Source organism: Alosa sapidissima, chromosome 20 (assembly GCF_018492685.1).
Source record: "Alosa sapidissima isolate fAloSap1 chromosome 20, fAloSap1.pri, whole genome shotgun sequence".
NCBI classification, from domain to species: domain Eukaryota; kingdom Metazoa; phylum Chordata; class Actinopteri; order Clupeiformes; family Clupeidae; genus Alosa; species Alosa sapidissima.
In genome coordinates, this window is record NC_055976.1 from 3899164 (window position 1) to 3919199 (window position 20036).

Genomic DNA, 20036 nt, shown 5'->3' on the forward strand with positions numbered 1-20036 from the left:
GGTCAGGGGCTTCGCTAGAAATGCTGCCCCCCCCCCCCCATAGATAGATGGATAGATAGATACCTTATTGCCCCCCCCCCTCATAGATAGATGGATAGATAGATACTTTATTGATCCCCAAGGGGAAATTCAAGAAATTAACCCTTTAAATCAGGGGTCTCAAACACCCGGCCCGCGGGCCAAATCCGGCCCGCGTCCTGCCCAATTCCGGCCCGCGACGTATGACAAAATAATAATGTAATCCGGCCCTTGAGGCTATTAATTGCGACAAACAACGATACTGATTAAAATAGACGATAGATCCAGGTACGGTGACAAATCTCATTTGTAGGCCTACTCTGCTCCACTATGTGCAAGACATCCAGAGCTTGATTCAAACCCAAAATCGCTGCGCATAGTTTTCAGGAAATACTTGTATTACACGCGAGAAACACAAAGACGTGCATATGTAATGACGCGGAAGCGATGCAGGCCATAGTGTTGCAGAAATTGGAGCAGAAATTAAGCAGAAATAGGCCTACACCAAATGTTGAAAAACGTTCACGTGTGATGAAGTCTTAGGTAAGCTATGTTATTCACCTATTCTAATTCTTAAGGAGAATATCCTTTTGGAGATTATGATCGATCGTCTATGACAGTGATAGTCACGGTGCGTCTGTGAATGGAGGTGCGTGTATACAACGGTGTCCACTAAGCATACCATGCTTGTTTCGACCCTCTGCGCAATATAGCTTGGAGGTTGCAGTGGTAATCGTGATGATAGTGTCCGTAATGGATGTGGTACAGACAGCAGGGCTAGTAGAAATAGGGCTCTAAAGAACTACTAAGTCACCCGCAATATGATGCGAACTTCTGGGTACTGCAGATTACCCGCGATAGGAACTGTTTGACCAGAATACTTTATTGTAGGCCTATATTGTAGTAATCTATTACTAAACCACAACATCTCAGGTGTTGGTATACATCTTAGGTGTTTTCCTGTTAATTTGTTATGTGGGTAATATGAAAAAAGGAAAGTAAACCTGCTTAAATATGTTAATCCAGTATTTACTGAAAGGTGCATAATTTGAGGTGCTTGTCATCCAGTGACAAATTAGATGGGTAAATTTACCCCCTTCATAAACTTTTGTTTTACTCAAATTATTTTACATTTACAGTAGGACTTTATCTCTGGCCACTTTCAAGCCATGGCCTTTTGACATTTTGATATAAAAATCCAATGGTGTTGGCAATGGCTTTCTTAACCCTGATGCCTAGTTTGCCAGGTTTAAAAAAGTTATGAGAGGAAATATTTTTATTTGGTGTGAAACACACACACATACCGGTTTTTATGTTTTTCATTTATTTTATAATTTGTATTAATATTTATTTTATCATTATTTTATTTATAAGCTAAGGTTGCTAGCACAGGTGTCTAAAACTAGATAAAAACACTTGCACTTTCTGTTTGCAGTTTTGTGTGGTATTTGAAAAAAAGAACATTGCATTTTCAGAAATAGCCGGCCCTCCAATCAGATGACGTTGGCAGAATTGGCCCCCAGCTCATTTGAGTTTGAGACCCCTGCTTTAAATGATGACTTCTGGTGAATTTTGTGGAAATTAATTGATAAATTGACAGAAATATATTTATATATACATATGTTATAGCATAAAACATGCTCATTTAGCCTAGGCCTGCACAAGACACATAGAGAGGGCTGAAATATAAAGGGTACCATGATCATTTTGCATTTGTTCAGTTGATAACATATTTTGTTTAGGCCTATAACTTCAATCAACACACTTTTCCACAATATTCTATTTTTTTAGATGCACCTGTATAGCCTTTTCCCAAATTGGCTTTCAGTCAAAGATGACCAACCCACTTTACCATAGAGGACACAATGATGAGTGCTATAGCCATCACCAGTAAAACCTCAGGGCAGAGTGGTAGACTGAGTCCAGGGCTTTAAGTGAGCAAGCAGTAGCATTTCTATAAATCACATCACCATTTAAAACTGACATAAAAACTGCTTCAACAACTTGTTTCCTACATTCCATAGGGAGGTTGGCTTTGTTTCTGTAGAAGAAACCAATTTTTTGTCTCAGTTTTTTAACTATGGCTATATGTTTCTGTATTAAATGTGAGTTTGTCATCTAGCCATACTTACTTACTTACTGCCCGTTTTGCCTCCTGGTCCTCCAGGTTGGGGGTTGAGCACAGGGCTAACAACTAACTCTGTCTTATAAAAAAAAAAAGTATGTTACGGAAATCATCTAGCCATATACCAAGATATTTGTACTCAGAAACTCTGTCAATGCTGGGACCATTTACAGTGGTTATTTGCAAACCATTAACCTCAATGTTCCTTGCTCTAGTAAATAGCATATATTTGGTTTTCTTTTCATTTATAGCCGACGAGACAATTATCTTTGCATCAACGCACCATCACGTGATAGGCCTACCTCTGACATGTCAAAACGAAAGGTGAAATGTAGGCCTATGGTTGAATAGGCTACAATAAAGATGCAATAGGGCTACCAATGAGATGCTAACCTGTAATGAAAATGTTATGTTTAAATTCAGTGGAGATGCAGTTAGCTAACCTGCATTGAAAACGAAGCTATCAATGTCATATAGGATGGATAAATAATTTTGTGAAGGATATTATCTCATGGCCCAAATATGACCTATTGTCAAATTAAATTATTGGTCAGTAATTTAGAGACGTGTTGTTTTAAGAATTCCAACACAGGAGATAGAAATCAGGCGGGTGAGGAGAAGAGAGGGAAATGATGGGTGAAGGGACTTCCCAAGTGAGAGTCAAGATGTGACACTCACTGTGTCAGAAGGCTACAAGCTCTGCAGCCTATGACCCTGCAAATTATGCAACATTTGCTACGCTGATGAGGAGAAGCAGCTCATTCTTAATAACAGGAGCAGGTTCCAGTATAAATATCCAAATAAGGTCAATACTCGGAATATGAATGTCCATGTAAACGAGGCCTACTCATTGTTTAAAAGGTTGCCCCATGTAACCTATCATCCGCTTCAAAGCTGAATTGACTTTATACAGTTTATACAGATTAATACAGTGTTGGTCAACACTGCTACAGACTATAGCCTACCACAGAAGTTAGTAGGCTAGCCTAGCCTACACTCAACCACTTAAATGTAGGCTACACAATCACTTAAATGTCAAATGATTCCAAATTGTATCATCTTACAGCTATTGCATACAGCTAGCCTACAAGTAGGGCAAGATGACCTACAGGCTAGGTCCTATGTAAAATACACCTGATACCAATAGCCTATTATTATACACATGCTTTGGAAGTCTTTTTTTTCAGCAGCTCTTTGCTAGAAGTGCTGTGTTGCTCTACCATTCTCTTTCAAATAATCAAAAGGTGCTCTGTAACATATTTGACCAGGTCGTAATTTTATTTTTGTTTTAATTTTTTAGAAACTCTTGATTGATTTTTGGCAGTGTGCTTTGGATCGTTGTCATGCTAAATATTTCTCTCCTGCCATTTTAAAAACTCATCAGTCAGTATTTCTTTGTATCTACTGTAGAGGCGCAGTGCCACTGATAAATGTCACCCCCAACACTGTTTGCTCATGCAGCTCCATATCATCACTGCCACACCTCTGTGCTTCACTGTCAACACTATGCATGTGGCAGTCCTGGCCACGTTCACACCAGACATGCTGGCCCCCATCTGAGCTCTTGCAATTCAGTTTTTTCAAAGACCTTCTATTGGTATTGATGTGTAACTCAATGTAGGTGGTTAGTGGTGTGCATACTCATATTATCCACAATGTCAGGTTAACACCCCTGGGAGGAGTGAATTGCTCTGCCAACTGGCTAAGTAGGACAGGCAAAGAGGGGTTGCTTGCATGACCACAAGATGGAGCTAAATTCATACTGATTGGACAGAAAGTATTCATCAAGGGAAACCAAACCACTGAGGAAAAAATGAAGGTTGTTGCTGCATTGGCTCATCATGTTTGACGGATATTTTTATGGACCTCTTGTCTATAACTAATCACTACAGAAGACATTCCCTACTGGCAGGAGAGGTGAAGGAAAATTAATTCAAATGACCAATGTGTTCCCTGGGTCTAAAGTAATGGTACAAATAGACTGGAACACCATAGACTACTGTGCTTATTAATGTTCAAATTCAAGGCATACAGGATTATTATCATGATATGCTTACATAACAACAATATAGCCATTATTTTTCTTAAATGGTAAGATATCTGATGTTGGTATAGGCATTCTAATTCCATAAGAACAAAGACAAAGCTAATGAAATTGTTTCAATGAGTGTCTAAATATGGTTGAATATGTCCAAATAGTTTAGTTTGCAACATCAATACTGTGTGAAGAGTCAGTTGAATTAGAAAATGCCAATTTAATACCATACTTTGGTATAGACGATTTCACATAGACTACAGCCTAACTAAGGATTAGTCTAGGCTACTGATCAAAATTGTTCTCAAGACTGAAACTGTTAAAAATGGTTATCTGTAATATTTATTCCAAGGGTTTCTTTCTTACAAGACTTCATCTCCCAGTGAACACTGCGATGTTACCGCACCTTCAAGGGGCGGGGTATGTGAATGTAGGGACACCCTACTCTTGAAGCTGGAGTAAAATTTGTTTGACAGGGCGCAAGTGAGATGAGGGGGCGGTGGTGGAAGCGATAAGACTGTGCATGACCCGATATTGGACTTACTTTTTGCCTATCGGTTTAATTTTAAGGCGACCGGTTCAGTGAAGAGACGCGCATGCGACGAATCATTTAGAAGAAGCACAGCAACAGGGCATAGTAGAAGATGCCGCTGAAAAGAGCAGCCCCACACACGGGGAAGCAAGACTAGCCCCGCACGCCGCAACGCGGAAAACACTTAGAAAGGAGAATGCGAATGGTTAGGGGAGAAAGACTGCCAAGAAAATGGAAACAATGTAGCAACGCTGCGACATTCCACGTAGCTAGGACGAATTGGATAGAAAATAGATAGCAAGCTAAATCGCCGTCATTCATGTAAAGTTACTCATCGTTTAAAGCTCGTGTGTTTAGTTGGCCGAAACAAAAGGAACTGCAATTCCCTACTGTCTTCCCAAACCAAAGAAGACGAGAAACTGCAATATGCTACGAAGACGACTGAACCGATTGGTATGTATTTACTCTTGGCGGTAGATTGATAGATACTCTCTCGGCGTGCCATGTTACTTCGCACACTCACCATCTGATCTTGCTAGCGAGCTAAGGCGTCTTAACTGCCCGCTGAAAGACAGCAAGACGCGTCCTCGCTCCTTGCTGAATAGCTAATAAGAAAGAATCAATGAACACCATAGGCTACCGATACTTAACACATCACCTTTTAGTAGCCTAAACATATGGGCAGCCTATTGTGGAATGTAAGAAAACCCATAATTACGCGTGAAAACGCGCGCGTGTGTAGACTATGTTTAGAAATGTGTGGTTGTACCTGATAATCACAAGGTTCACTCCAGACATAAAAAAACAGTTATCGTTGCTCCAGTTTCTCAGTCATATGGCTAACTTCCTGGTAGCGAACGTTAGCGAGCTAGCTTGCTACACTGTACTCATTTTGGCCAAATTTGTATGAGGCACACGTTGCCAATTTAAAAATGGAGCCGCCTTTGGTGTCCAACCCATATCTTAATTGTATGAAGTTTTGAGTTTTGTTGGAGTTGACGTTTTCTCCGCTCATGCAGGGAAACAGCCACAGCCATTAGTGAGTGCATTTTAATGGACCTTGACAAATTAAGGAATTAGATGGCCAGCTAATCAAATAATAACAGTTCTAAGAGCTGAGTTTCTGGAGTGGGTTGCTTGAATCCAATAATTAATTCGCTAATGCCTTTCAGAATTGTAGCATTCACTACAGGAGTGAACTTTCTTCAAGAGTAGGTGATATTTTATGCTTCAGAGTGGAGCTCTGTTGCTTGTGCTGATTGGTCTGTTTACATTTCACCTCTGACATAAGGTATCTGTACTATACAAGACAGAGTCAGAGTGCTTTTCAGTGATGTTGAATGCATTTCATTTACACTTGTGCAGAGCTGCATCTGAAAAATCATGTTAATAATTAACTGATGCGAATAATATGTACCTCTAGTGTAGCTGTATTTGTAAGTTTGAAATTCAGGCTGGTCTGATGTGTTGAATGTTGGAAGTGTCTAATGTACTTTCTTGATCTTATTTTTTTCTCTGCATGTTTTGACAACTTCTCTGTTGCAAAATAGGCAATATACTGAGCAGTATATAATGCTCTTAATGTAACTGTCAAATGTCTTGCTCACCCTGCTTGTTTCATACTTCTTTGCAGTCCTCAATTGGTCATTTTGAAATAGTCCCACCCTTCACTAACAGCAATTAAAGTGCCTCAGGCTGCTGACTCTATCCCCTCTGTTATTGTTAGTGGAGAGAATCTGATCCATAATTCTCATTCGGCTCATTACAGACTTTATAGGGCACAGTAAATTTGCAATTGATAGTTAGCGATGAAGGGCCAGGGCCTGGAGCTCTGCCTGCCCTGAGTGGCAGACACACACACACACAAATACACATACATACACACACACACACAAATGCACACACACACACACACACACACTGTATATTACACTTCCGTTTTTTGCATCAGGCCATTTTTACAGCCTCTTTATAGCATTATCCTCCAATAACCTGTTGGCGCTATCAGGCCAAATCCTGTGGGAGCTTCAACGTGAGCAGTATAGATACCAGCAGTAAAAGAGTAGGGGGAAAAAAAGCCATAGGATAATTATTCTGTCTGACCCGTTAAAATCGCTAGCTCGGCATATCCTATCCCTCCAGTGCGACACATTCCACTGTCCTTTTATTTATTTATTTTCCCGGTTTTTCTATGAGGCATAAATAAGCCGTATGGGGGTCTAACAGGTTTATTGTTATTGATGCACATTGTAGTCCCCTCCCCATGCATTTGGGCCAAGCATAGATGAGGCACTGCCTCTGCTGCATGGCCAGGTCTCTGGAGGCAGTGCTGCGCAAGAGAGTCAAGCTCTGCTCTAATGGCGCTCTGAAGAGGAATCATTTGCCTCACTTGACTCCTAGTTACAGTGGCCGAGCAGCTGAAACCTACACAGGCTTGAGAAACTCGTTAAAGATGGCTTTGGGAGAGTGGCGTCGTCACGACACTGTGCAGGGAGGCTTCCAGAGCTTGGAATGCCCTGACAGGAATGCCAAATCACGGAGGGCGCCTTTGATGTTACCCACCTGCCCCCTCCCCCTCCCTGCCCCTGAAGGCAGCACACGGCTGGGGGAGCAGACAAGGGGTAGAGGAAGTGTGATCGGATGCAGTTTCTATGGCACTTGCCCCACCCTCCACTCTCCTCCCCAGAAACTGTCTGACCCCTGTGTGGACACCAGGAAAAAAGCCTTTCCCCCAGGCTTGTCACATTCCAGGTGGTGTTTCTATTCTAGTTATGGAGCCGAACACAAGCAGACAAATAAGGAAGTTCATGTGGTGTTGGTAGTCGCTCTCCCTGTACAGTGGCCTGCTGTCATGTTTACTTTCCTACTGTTACCACCATTGTTCTAAATATGTACTTTTCTGTCCACGGCAAACTATATAACCTTTAGTCTTTAGGAGAAGCTCTGTAAATTGTTTTATGGCGGTGCTGAATTTATTTCAGCCACCCTTTGTGCTTTCAAAATCTGAGATACTCTAACACTGCCTACACAAATAGCTTTTTTTGTTACTTTAGGTATATGTGAGTGAGAGAGCATAAGTGGTCCAAAAGTGTTTTGGGATGGAGCTGTGATGTTCTCTCAGGGAGCTTCTGGTAGCACTGCAGTCTTTTGAAGTGCTCCCCTGTGGAGATCTGAAGGCAGAGGAGCCTTGGTTCACCATGCGCCTGTGTTAGCTAACTGGCTCGTGCCAAAATAAATGCCGGGCTACGTGGCTCGTGTTTGATGTGTGATTGAGCCCTCCCCGCCGCTCTCTGGGCGGAGAGCTCAGCGCTGGCCACTTTGTGCCCCGAGGGCCAGGCAGCGTAGTGTCCACGACCAATGGCTGTCTGCCCCGAGGCCAAGACGACAAGCCACAGCCTGCTCCACTCTGCTGCTCATCGGCCCCCGTGCCGCTCCTCATTCCCCGGTGTGCTGAGACGTGTCTCCTCTACTCAGACCGGACGGCTGGCAAACCAGGCTGGGTGGATGTGGTGAGAGTGGTGAGGGGTCCATGTCAAACAATCTTAGTGACACAAATGTGTTTGAGGAAGGGAAACCTGCCGCTCAGGTCTGTTGACAAATACATGCCCTTAACTGCAGACCATGCGACACCGATACACACACACAGTCACACACACACACTTGGCAGGCATTTTCCCATTCCCACTCTTAGATGCTTGCAACACCCTCATAACACCCACCCTAATATCTTGTCCCACAGAGACTCGTTTGGAATTTGGATGTGTTTATGATTCTGGGATTGTCAGCTTGTGCGTCACATATCACATTTTGTGGTTTCACTTTCAGCACAGCCCATTTATGATACGGGCTTCACTAAGAAACGCTGCTTGATTCCGTAGTGCCATCAACACACACAGGATTCGAGTCTACTCTCCCCGAAGCTTGCAGCTCTTGCCAACATGGTTCCAATTATGTGCTTTTGTAAATAGTCTGTGCTTAAGTCCAAATATGTGGCCAAGCAGCCTGGCTGTAGTTAGCGTGTGAGCCACTGGCTCTTCACGCCCATGCAGATGAAGGAGCAGCTAACCGGCTCAGCAGCTAACTGGGCCCTTCGGGGGCGTTTGGGTGGTGTTGCAGAGTGCACAAGTCAGACCATCAGCATTATCCACAGCCGCAGGGCCCCTCATGCCAACAGACTCTCTGCAACCATCATCCAGCATGGGGTGGAGGAAGAGGTGGGGGATGGAGGAAGAGGTGGGGGATGGAGGAAGAGGTGGGGGATGGAGGAAGAGGTGGGGGGTGGAAGAAGAGGTGGGGGGTGGAAGAAGAGGTGGGGGTGGAGGAAGAGATGGGGGGTGGAGGAAGAGGTGGGGGGTGGAGCACTTCTTTCCTATTTCTTACTGCTGTTCAGGCAGCGAGTTCTTGACTTGACCCCTCTTCTGCTTCTGTGAAGCCTCAAGCAACGTCCAATTCTTCTGCTTCCTACACTTTCAGTCATATACGTACAGACACACACACACACCCAGATGAATTGAAAGTGGAAGTTGGTGTGCTCTCTGTAAGGCCTGTTCTGCGGAACTTGGCTTGTGTCCTCGGTAGAGGTCCTGTCTCGGGCAGGGCACTTGTTGTGGGGAACCGAGCGAGAGGGATGACGGGCATATGGAGACGGACAGCTGTCTCCATCTCGGCACGGCGCAGGCCGCGGGGGCACGGGGAGGCCAGCGTCCGCACGGGACCCCTCTGCCTCCAGGCTGCCTGCCGGGGCCGGCCGCTGATTTATGGCCAGCGGTTTCATCAGGAGAGCCGCGTATTGATTAGAGCTGCGCTCCGTTTTGCCGCCATTTGTCTTGTCCCCCCCGATCGGGCTGGCAGACAGAAGTGCTTACTCTTGACTTCTCTCTCTCTCTCCCCCCCTCTTTCTCTCTCTCCCTCTCTCTCTCTCTCCCCCTCTTTCTCTCTCTCTCCCTCATTCTCTCTCTCTCTCCCTCTTTCTCTCTCTCTCTCCTCCTTTCTCTGTCTCTGGCAAGCACACAGTTCGGCTCCCTCACTCTCTTGCACACACTGCTGCACCCCCCCACCCCCACCCCCACCCCCCGAGTCCCCGTAATGAAAAACCCACCCGAACTCATCTGCACCGCAGTGGGATTACAAATACATTTTGAGGTGGATAGGAAGAGCAAAGGAGAGAGAGAGAGAGAGTGCATGGAGGAGGATAAAACAAGGGATGTGTTGGGGGTGGTGGGTGCACTGAGATGGTGCAAAGAGGTAATGGAAGTGCATATGGATTCACTACCTGTTGTAGTCCCTCCAGCACTTTCCACCACAAATAATGGACAGGCTTTCAGGGGCTGATGGGCCCAGCTCAGGGGTGGAGATTGGGGGAAGGTGCGAGTCGGGACCCCACGTCGCTTTTTTCTTCAGACCCCCCCCCCCCATTTCTGTCTAAAAGCCAGGCTGAATTCACAGTTTGTACCACTAAATAATTCAGTTCCCTCATTTATTTTAAATTCTCCTCACAACGCACCTCCTCTCCTGCCAGCGTATCGTCGCCTGGGTTGCGCCACTTAAGATGCATTCCTGTCATCCATATATTTATAAAGCCTCGTCCAGAGCTTCCTCATCCCGTGCTCCCGCTCCCATCACGGCCCACAGAGAGCACTCGCAGGGGTATGAAGGAAGTCGTGTGTGTGGGGGTGTGGGTGTTCATGAGTGTAGAGCGAGAGGGAAGGTATGAGCGAGACGGTTTGCGATCAGGGATCTGGTTTTCGCTACCGCTGCCACACATCAATCCAGGCTCTCCAGCACAACCGTGTCGGAGCCAGTTAGATCTTGTCCTTGAGCTTCTCTCTCTTCCTCTCTCTTTCTCTCTCTCCCTGTGTGTCTATCACACACACTCTCTCTCTCTCTCTCTCTCACACTCACACACACACACACACACACAAGCACACACACAAGCCTTAGATCCCTTCTGCCTCTTCCACACTCTCGCACATGGTTGTTAAATAACAGGATGGGCTGATTGCCTCCCCCAAACAGCAGGCAGACTTGGCATGGCGCAGCCTCTGAGGCCCTGGAGGTGAGATGAGCGCCGTGTGTTCTAGTCACGACTAACCAGGAGATGGAAGGGAAGCAGAGGCTGCCTTGCCCCTGTCCTCTCACTCCAGCACATGGGCCCAGGACCTGGGGGAGAGGGGGGGAGGAGAAGAGAGGTGCGGAGTGCGGAGGGATGGAACTCTGGGCTGGATCATTGATTGTTTTGTTGTGGAGGAAAGTGGGAGCTCTTCCCTTAGAATGCAAGGCTGGGGATAATTAATTGAATGGTAATTACAGTCAGCATGGCCTGCTGCATTATTAGGAAAAAAAGAAGATAATGACAGCAGAAGCACTGGAGCTGAGATGCAGAATTTCTTCTCTCTCTATCTCTCTCTCACGTGCTCTCTCTCTCTCTCTCTATCACTCGGTCTCTCTTTTAAAGCCTGTCAGCGTTTAGATGCAAATAATCTTGCTCCGTATCGGATATCACTCACTTTCGTTCAGTCTCTCAGCCTCTCCTTCTCTCTCTCAGCCTCTCCCTCTCTCTCTCAGCCTCTCCCTCTCTCTCTCAGCCTCCCTCTCTCTCTCAGCCTCTCCCTCTCTCTCTCAGCCTCTCCCTCTCTCTTTCACTATCCCACCCTCCCTCTCTTTTCCTCACTCTGTGCATGATGAAAGCTGCTGTGTATGCGTGCAGATGAGTTTAGTCACACACACACACACACACACACACACACACACACACGAGGAAGGGCTCAGCAGCACCTGGGCTAGCGCCTGGGTGTTAATACCCCCAGCCTGCTTCCCGAGCCATCGCACCCCGGCCAGCGGATCCTCCTCTTCCTCCTCCTCCTCCTGCTCCTTCTCCCCAGCAGCGACTCACTCTTCCAGCACACATTCTCTCTTTAATTATAGATTACAGGCCCGGGTGTCTGTGGGCCTGCTCCGAATGCTTTCAGGCTTCTGCTGCAGCGAGACGCCTGGAGAAGTTTAGCCAAGGCAGAGTGAGAAGACTCCCTGCGTGTTACTGACCACGCTGACCTGCCCTTCAGAAAAAAACATACAGGGATAATTGGCCCAATAAAGAACCACTTCAAACAGCCATAAACCTGAAACATTGACTAAAGTACAAATATGCTGACTCTGTCAGGACCCCTTTTATTGTCCTGTGGGTGACCGCTGTAAAATGGAAACGAGTTCTACTTCCAGGCGCGTTCCAAGATTATAGTACGCAGTAGTGTGTCAGGCACACAGTGGGTTGCAGTGGGTGATGGTGAAGGACACGGCTCTGAACTTTGTGCCATTCTTTTGTCGAATGACTTGTCTTGAAGACAAACTTCCCCTTTTGTTCATGCGACTCAGCGTTTTTTTTGTGTGGTTTTTTTTCAAAGTTGTTTGTAGAGGATGTGTTGTCTGCACGTTAGTTTGCTCAAAAACATGCCTATTTCACTTCCACCTTTTTCTTGTCTTTTTTTGCCTACTGCACGTTTGCCCTGGATAACGTAACCATCTGGAGCTGCTGGTACAGGGAACAGCCTGAGTGGTGTCACTGAATTACCACCCACCAGCGTAGACAAGCCTCCGAATCGCATCCATCCAGCCGTCTGGAGACCCTCTTAGAATCTGCTCTGCGGGTGCATGGAGGGATGAAACAGGACCGGAGGAGAAAACCCTCCGCCTCGGCAGCCATGTCTTATCTGTGGTGCGTTCCACTGCGCTAGGCTGCGCCAGGCTGACACCACCACCACCCTTGGCCCACCCCCGCCTCACCCTACCCCTACCCCACCCCTCTCCTCTCCTCTCCACTCTGCTCTGCCCTGCTCCCCATCCTCCTGGCATGGTGGGGATGAGTTTTCCATTCTCAGAGTGTCCAGGGAGACTGCTGTCAAATGTAGGCCAGGCTGAGAGCACGCCATGTACGCTCGCAACTGCTGCTGCTGCAGCTGCGTACCTCAAACAATACCATTCTCTAAGCTCTACACACACCAACCCACACTCTGTGTCTCATATATTGAGCATCAGCGTCTCACAGCCAGTCCTCAGTTGAAGTTGCGGGGCTGCTATTAATACGCTGCCTGTGCCACCCTGTTCTGTGGCCCAGTGATGGAAGGAAGAATAAAGGACTACATAGATAGAGTCCACAATCTAGCATTGTGAGACAGCCGTGGCTGGGGATGGTCTCATCATCCAACATTCCCACACACACACCCACGCACTTTGCTTACTCGTTCTTGCTGCAAATAGGGGACAGTGTTGATGCATGATTTCAGCTTACAAAGAGACAGTCTTTTGCTGGAATTCTGCTGGAGGGCAGATACCTACGGTAACCGTCAGAGGACTTTCCCTGTCCCTGAGCAGGGCTTGTATCCACTTTTAGTGCATACGGAGAGCTATTTTTTACTTTAACAATGTAGCCTGGCTGTTTTTAGTCCAAAACTGCTCGTACACTGTGGTTCTGTGGTAGCATAGATGACCTAGGAGAGGATATTTAGTCCGCACTCCCACATGTTGTGGTCCTGTTTCCCAAGCCTTGTGTCGGCCACAGGCCCAATGCAGACCAGTGTCCTTCATTTCTGAAATATACTTGTGCTTTGAGAGAGCAGCACTGTGTTGCTAAATACGTGTAACTCTGTTTCAGTTGGTACTATAGTGAGAACTGGCCAACACACACTTCCTGTCCACCACTTCAAACAGCAATTGTGTCCTTGTCATTTGTCATTATGTTACCTTGTTCTACATCAGGCAACTGTGTGAGCATGAATTTGTACCCAAATAATTTGCCCCTAAAGTAGTCTCAATGTGTGAAGTGACACATTTTGTGTTTCCCTTTTCTTTGGCTTGAGTTTTCCTAGTTGACATTAATAGTTGACTATAGTTAGAAAACTGAGGTCATGGCACATCCGTCAATGTTTGTTTGTCCCCTGACCTCCTCTCTAGCTTTTCTGTTTTGTAAACAAAGTTAGCTCAGTTGGGTTTAGTGGGTAAATAATGACCAGAGTTGTGTGGCCCCTTCCAATAGCCTATCTTTGATAGGTTGGTGTGGGCACCATAGGAGGAAGGTAATTCAATAAATCTGAGGAAACTTATCTGTCTCAGTGTCAGAACTATTGCATTTGGGAAATGGGGTGTCGTGTTAAACTCCACAACATATTCCATCATTTTATTTTATGTTTTTATGGTCCTAAGTATGTCCAGCTGTCCTATTCAGATTTATCTTGATGAGCTCCCATGAGTCGACTTTGTCCTAAGTTGAAGGACACAGAAAGTAACATCAGGTAAGGTAATGGCGTTTAAGAGCACATGCAGCATTTTGGAGCCAAACATTTTCTTTCACTGGAGGTTGTCATAGTCACTGCTCTGATTGAAGTTATTTTGTCCTCAAAATCTTACAATAACTCTTTTTGCCAGTGCAAATTTTACGCACATGCTTCTTTCTTGGTGGCCAGTACATCCCTGGGTGTGGTGATCACTCAGGCGCAGCTCCGTTGCATAAGGGAAATAAGAATGCAAAGTGAGGTGAAGGCCACGATCCCCACCCTTCTGCCCTTCTGCCCTTCTGCCCTTCTCTTTTTGCCTTTAAGAGCCATCATGCTGTCCTGCTCGGCCATCTGCCGCAGAGCAGATCTCCCAGCCAGCCAGCCAGCCATCAGGCCTCAGCCGAGTGATGGCAGTTGACGTCCACTTTGAGCTGCGCTCAGGAGCTCATTGTCCCCTCCATTCCACTCGGCTTCCCCTCCTCGCCCGCTCCACTCGCCCGTCTCCCTCCTGCCTTGCCATCTTGTCACTTTAACTTTGACGCTTGGACCCTTTTAGCACTGACTTCTGTGAGCATTGATAAGCGCCTGTCACAAGACTGTGTGTCTCTGTGTGTGCATATGAGCATTTGACTGTGGTGTAAGTCAGGGACATGCTCAGCTTGGCAGCCTGGTTGTGCGCTTGACTTGCAGGGCCCTGTTAGCAGTGTTTTGCAGGGCTAGGAGGAGGCTCCGTCACCTGCCCTTCTCCTGAAGCAGCAACACAGAGCAGCACTTTGACCGTGGACCAGGCTCAGATCAGCTCCTCAGAGCATGTGGCTGCCCAGGAGATGAGTCTGAGCTTGGAGTGTGCGTGACGGACAGAGACTGCGATGATGACCTGTCCAAACTCAATAGGCTGTCTGGAGCTTGAGGTGGTTCACTAAGTGGCCTTAATCAGCTCTCCAGGAAGAAGATCGTAGAGCAGGGATGTGCACACTGTGCAGGAAAGCCCCTCCGCACTCACCCAGGCCCATTTCCCTCTGAAGCAAAGCTAACACACATGTCAAAGCACAATTAACCCTGGGTAATAAGGCTTACTTCAGTGAAAAATGTCCGCTTTACTGAAAAGAGGTGGTCATTTGTAACTGCATTTTGTATAATGGCTGTATTTTAGTCAGCCACATTATTACTGCAATATAAAGTTGCAAGATGCATAGTTTGAGTCAAAAGTAACTGCTAATGGGATTGCGTATAATTATCTCAACCTAAAATTAATTAGTCTCACTAAACAAAAGTCTGTGTTTTTAAAGGCTTGAGCAGCAGCAAAATGTTCAAGAACGAAAAGGAACTTATCACTTTCTGCCCAGCAGCATAGTGGCACTGTAACAAGCTGTGAATCACATTTAATAGCCAGCAGTCCACAGTTGCCTTTATCTCTGTATTCTCAACAGGGCTAATTTAGCTTGATTGTTAAGCTTGGTTGTAGCCCTTACCCAGCTACAACACATCACGGACCAGATCTCCTCTTGGCCATTTTTGCCTTGCTGGGTTTGTCAGCCGTCCAAAGTTGAGCTCTAAACTACACTGGTGACATTGCATCCAAGCAGCCCATTTGCCAATCAAAGTTTGGACATATGTTTGTGGCTCTCTCCTGTCACGTTTCCTGACCAAGCGCAATTTAGTAGAGTCACTGAAGTGATGACAAGTGTGACAAAGTGAGTCTTGCCGGCTCGCATGCCAAACCAAGTGCAACGTCGATGAAGGATCACAATCCATTCCCTTCCTATAGCTTGCCACGGGATGTTATCAATCATAGTCAAAGGAATAAAGACACTTCATCTTAAAAGCGTGTATTTCTGCACAGTGCATGGATGGAAAAAAAGGCTTCTGGCAGAACATTGTTTTGTCACAATTCATTACTCATTCAGGGCTGTTGCAACAGGAAGGCCCGTTTCCAGCACAGAGCATTCGGAGCAAGACTCTTTTTGGTTATTTGAGGGTCCTGTGAGAGTAACTGATGCAGCACCTGACAATATTTCACTATTTGCCACTGCACAAAAAAAAGACGTTTTGAGGTATAGAGCTGTGCTATATAGCAAAGGACACAATGCTAAACGGAAAATGAACTTTCAACCTCTTTGTTCGGTCTGTTTTCATTGCTCATTGTTAATGACTTAAATTTCTGCCCATGCAGGATGCCATTCTGTAGTCTCACTGTAGCTAAACTACAGTACTAAGGTGTGTTTAGTCAGTAACCTGGTCGGACACAGGTCTGCATATCTAGGGCCTCCGGCTCGTCGCTCTGCTGATCTTTGTAACCCAACACAATCAGAGTCTGTCTGGGAGACCTCGTTAAGCATTAATGCCAAGTGCTTGAGTGGATGTCATAGTCGACGGTCACAGACAGGACATTGTGACGTCACCAGGCTCTGGGGAGCGGAGAGAGACGCTTGGCCCGTGGTAGCACCTGAGCTGATGCCAGTCCGCCCGGCATTTGGCTGGTGCTTAATACCACTCATTGTGTCCTGTGCAGGATGGACTCACACAGCGGGTGTTGTTCTCCGTGTTGCAGTGTTACCTGTAATGTAACATAATGTAATGCTAACACTGATTAAATATAAAGGCTAATCTAATATTGCAGTGACCTGGTTTATTTAATTCCGTAATGGCTTGTTTACTGGTGAGCACCTCTACTAAAAGAGTTTGTCCGTTGAGGAAAAGCATGTTTGTGGTATTGATTTCTCCCTTGTCTTTGTACTGTGGCTAATGTCCCTCCACTCAGGCACAATTTGCCCTCGCATCATTCCTGGCATACGCATCCTTCCTTTGGAAATCCTTTGAATATTTTTGTTTGGGTTTTGTTCAGTAGCGAGACAAGTGACACTGAAGCGGAGATAATTCCATCAGTTCCATCATACTTCTCCCTGCAATAGTGCTGGGTTGCCTGCTCCGGAGGGCTGAGGGTGCCGGTTGAGAAATGAGTATTGTGATCACGTCAGGGGTGCTGCGGGCCCTGCCTTCTGACCCTCATTACATTTAACACTGCATTTCCCTCTAAATCAATGATCTCCCAGCGTGGCTACAATTCTCTTGGGCCGGCTTGCGCTCCAGCACTTCCTACCTCTAATGGTCTGTTTCTTGCTCTTTTGGGGACTTGTACTCGCCCCGCTCTCCTCCATAGCCGTGTCTGTTTTGGAGCACAGGTGCGTGGCTTCAGTAAGCGCAGTACCTTGGAAAGGCCTCTGCTGCTTTGTGGCTGTGGGTTTGGGCCAGTGCCTACTCGTGTTTACCATAGGCAGATGCTAACCTTGAGGTTGTTGTTGTTGGAACGTGGACCTTGCGGTTAATGACTCCCAGAGAGAGAGGGGGGGGTGAAAGAGTAAGGTAGAGTTCAGTCCGTCAGCCAGACTGGACACAGGGTCGCTCCTTTGTTGGCTTGTTTGCTTACAGTGCCACAACAGCAAATACTGGGTTTTAAAGGACCCCCTGAAGTGACCGCAGTCCACTCTTGGGTTTGGCATCCTCGTTTGAGGTGTGCTCTGGGCAGAGAGTGTCCATGTCTTTGAGAGTGCCAACTCTGCAGTGAACCGACTCTCCTGTAGCCTGGGAGCTTCAGCCAGATATGCTCAAGCAAAGGTGGTGTACTTTTTTATTTTCCTGCTTTGCCTCTTTGGTGCAGTTCAGTATGCCTAAGGCTTCCTGCTGTATCTCCACCAGACACAGTGTGGACACATCTCTACAGGTTTATCTGGACAGACCGCATCAACTGCATACCATACAAGATAAATGTTGCTGTCTTGATTATTAGTATGTTATGATTTGCTAAACTGGATGTTCAGCACTGCACTGATGAATCAACATAACCACATTACGCAGATCTGACGGGGTCCAAAGTGCTGACAGAGGCAGGCTGCTCTCATGTTCCCAAACAAGCTCATTGGTTGCCTTTGTACGGCTTCACGTGCTGTGTCTGGGCCTCACTTGACCTTAGTCAGCAGGTTATATGAGCGCGGTAAGAGGGAGGACTAAGCCCAAAATGATTGCGCAATGCGAAATGGAGGATATGGTGTGGTTTGTGTGTTTTGAACCCTCTCCCACCCTTTGGCAAACACCCCTCATCCCTCCATATTCCCGTAATGGTGGGCGGTGCCTTATCTCCCAAAGTATTAAAAGTCTTTCCTAAAGTGCTGGGTGGGTGTGGGAGAGCAGTGCAGCCCAGACAGTTTTTGTAGATATCTTTGGTGTGGTCATGGCTTAGAACTAGAGCCCCTTCTGTTTGCTCTCTGTCACTCTCTCTCTCCCTCCCTCCCTCCTTGTTCCATCCTTCCATCCTTCCTCTCCTCTCTTTACACCTCCCCCCAGCCTTCCTGCTTGTCCATCCGGCCTTTCTTGCCGGCAGTGTCCAAGTGGGCAGCAGGCTCAGTACACAGTGCACTACACACCACAACCCTACTAGTCAGCCGAGACGCGAGCAGCACATTGCCCTTCCCTCCGGAACCTTCTAATGTCGCTGCCCTCAGCCACCATCACGCTGCTCTCGGCACTCTAAGACGGAGGCGGATAAATGGCGCGGATAAGGCCCGCTCTTGGCTTATGCTGCATACCCCGCGAGATCCGAGGCAGCCTAATCTAATCTGCTCTGCGGCGATTAGGCTGGAGTAATCTCAGGCATGTGAGAGGTGAATCTGATTAGCCAGTTATCTGGCAGCGCTCGACCATGAGCCACTCACTTGACCCGCAGGTGGCAGAGGCCCTCGGAACCACTCGGAGACGGCTGGAGTGGTCGGAGGAAATCTATGCAGTTTATGGGGCCGTGTCGTGACGGACCCCTCCTCTGTGCCTTCCTCAGCGAATGTGGAACTCAGTGACCAGGCGCTGACTGTGGGAACGGCGCATGGCGTGCTGCGGAGTGGCCGCCACACCGGATCTCTTCCCCCACGGCTGCTGAATTATTAACACGGCCGCTAATAGCTCTCGCCTCCCATGGCTCACCTCGGCTCAGTCCACAGATAGGAAGAGACAGGAGGCAAGGTGGGGGAAGGAAGTGGTCTTTCCCCTATCTGGAGGAAGGAAGCAAGAGAGGTGTGTGTGTGTGTGAGCTGAGAGGAATCTCGGCTCTTACTGACGCATCATTTCCGCTGGGCCGGGGAGGAAGAGGGTGGGGGGGGGGGGGGGTAGGACAGCTGCACAATGCCGATGGCGGATGGCTTGGTGGCTGGGCAGGCTGGCAGCTGACCCCACGGCAGCTTCCCCTGCAGTCCGCCTGGCTTCAGGGAAGACTTCCTATTCTGAGACGCTGAGTCACTGGCAGCGCCCACTGTCTTGCCTTGGCATGCCAGTCCTCATCCTCCCTCACATATATATACACACACACACACACATATACACACACACATACACACTACACACACACTCCCTGGAGGCCCTTTTAGGGCTGTGGAATGTGTCTACTACCATCCGCCTCGCACTCAGAGAATCACGTGCCCACATGCATGCATGCATACACACACACACACACACACACACACACACACACACACACACTCACACATGAAGAACTGCCTTACGCATGGATACAAACATGTGTCATCTACTTAAAAACAGATGTGACTAAATGGGATGGCTCTGTGTGTGTGTGTGTGTGTGTGTGTGTGGCGGTTTGTGTATGCTCTCTTCCTCCAGGCTCTGTATCAGGAGAAGATAAAGGGGTCCATAAATCTTACAGCTCCTTCCCTCCTTCACTCTCTTGCTCTCTCTCTGCCTCTTTGCCTCCCCCTTCACTTTATAACCAGCTAATCATCAGTGGTGCTGCACCTGCCACTGAAACCCCCTAGCCCATTCAGAACTTTTGCCTGGCCATCGTGGCTTTGCTGACCTTTTGTCTCACACACACACACACACACACACACACCCCATAGCGGCACTCTACGCCCCCCTCTCTCTCTCTCTGTAACGCTCAAGGGATTGCGCTGGCTCTCGGCGTCTTGAGCAAGTTTCATCATTCTCTGGCAAGCACCTCTCACTAAACCTATTATTCCAAATGATGAGGCGGCTTTTTCCCCCCCATCTCTTTGTTTTTAT

The 20036-nt window shown here is 47.1% G+C and overlaps 1 protein-coding gene across 1 annotated transcript in view; it reads left to right on the top strand.

The window, feature by feature from the left end:
- Positions 1-4642: 4642 nt before the first annotated feature.
- The window catches only part of atp11c (ATPase phospholipid transporting 11C), a 65458-nt gene continuing 50064 nt past the window's right edge, over positions 4643-20036 (top strand). Inside the window, 1 exon segment of the mRNA XM_042074000.1 lies at positions 4643-5163. Coding sequence (XP_041929934.1) covers positions 5137-5163 — 27 coding nt within the window. The 5' untranslated portion in view covers positions 4643-5136.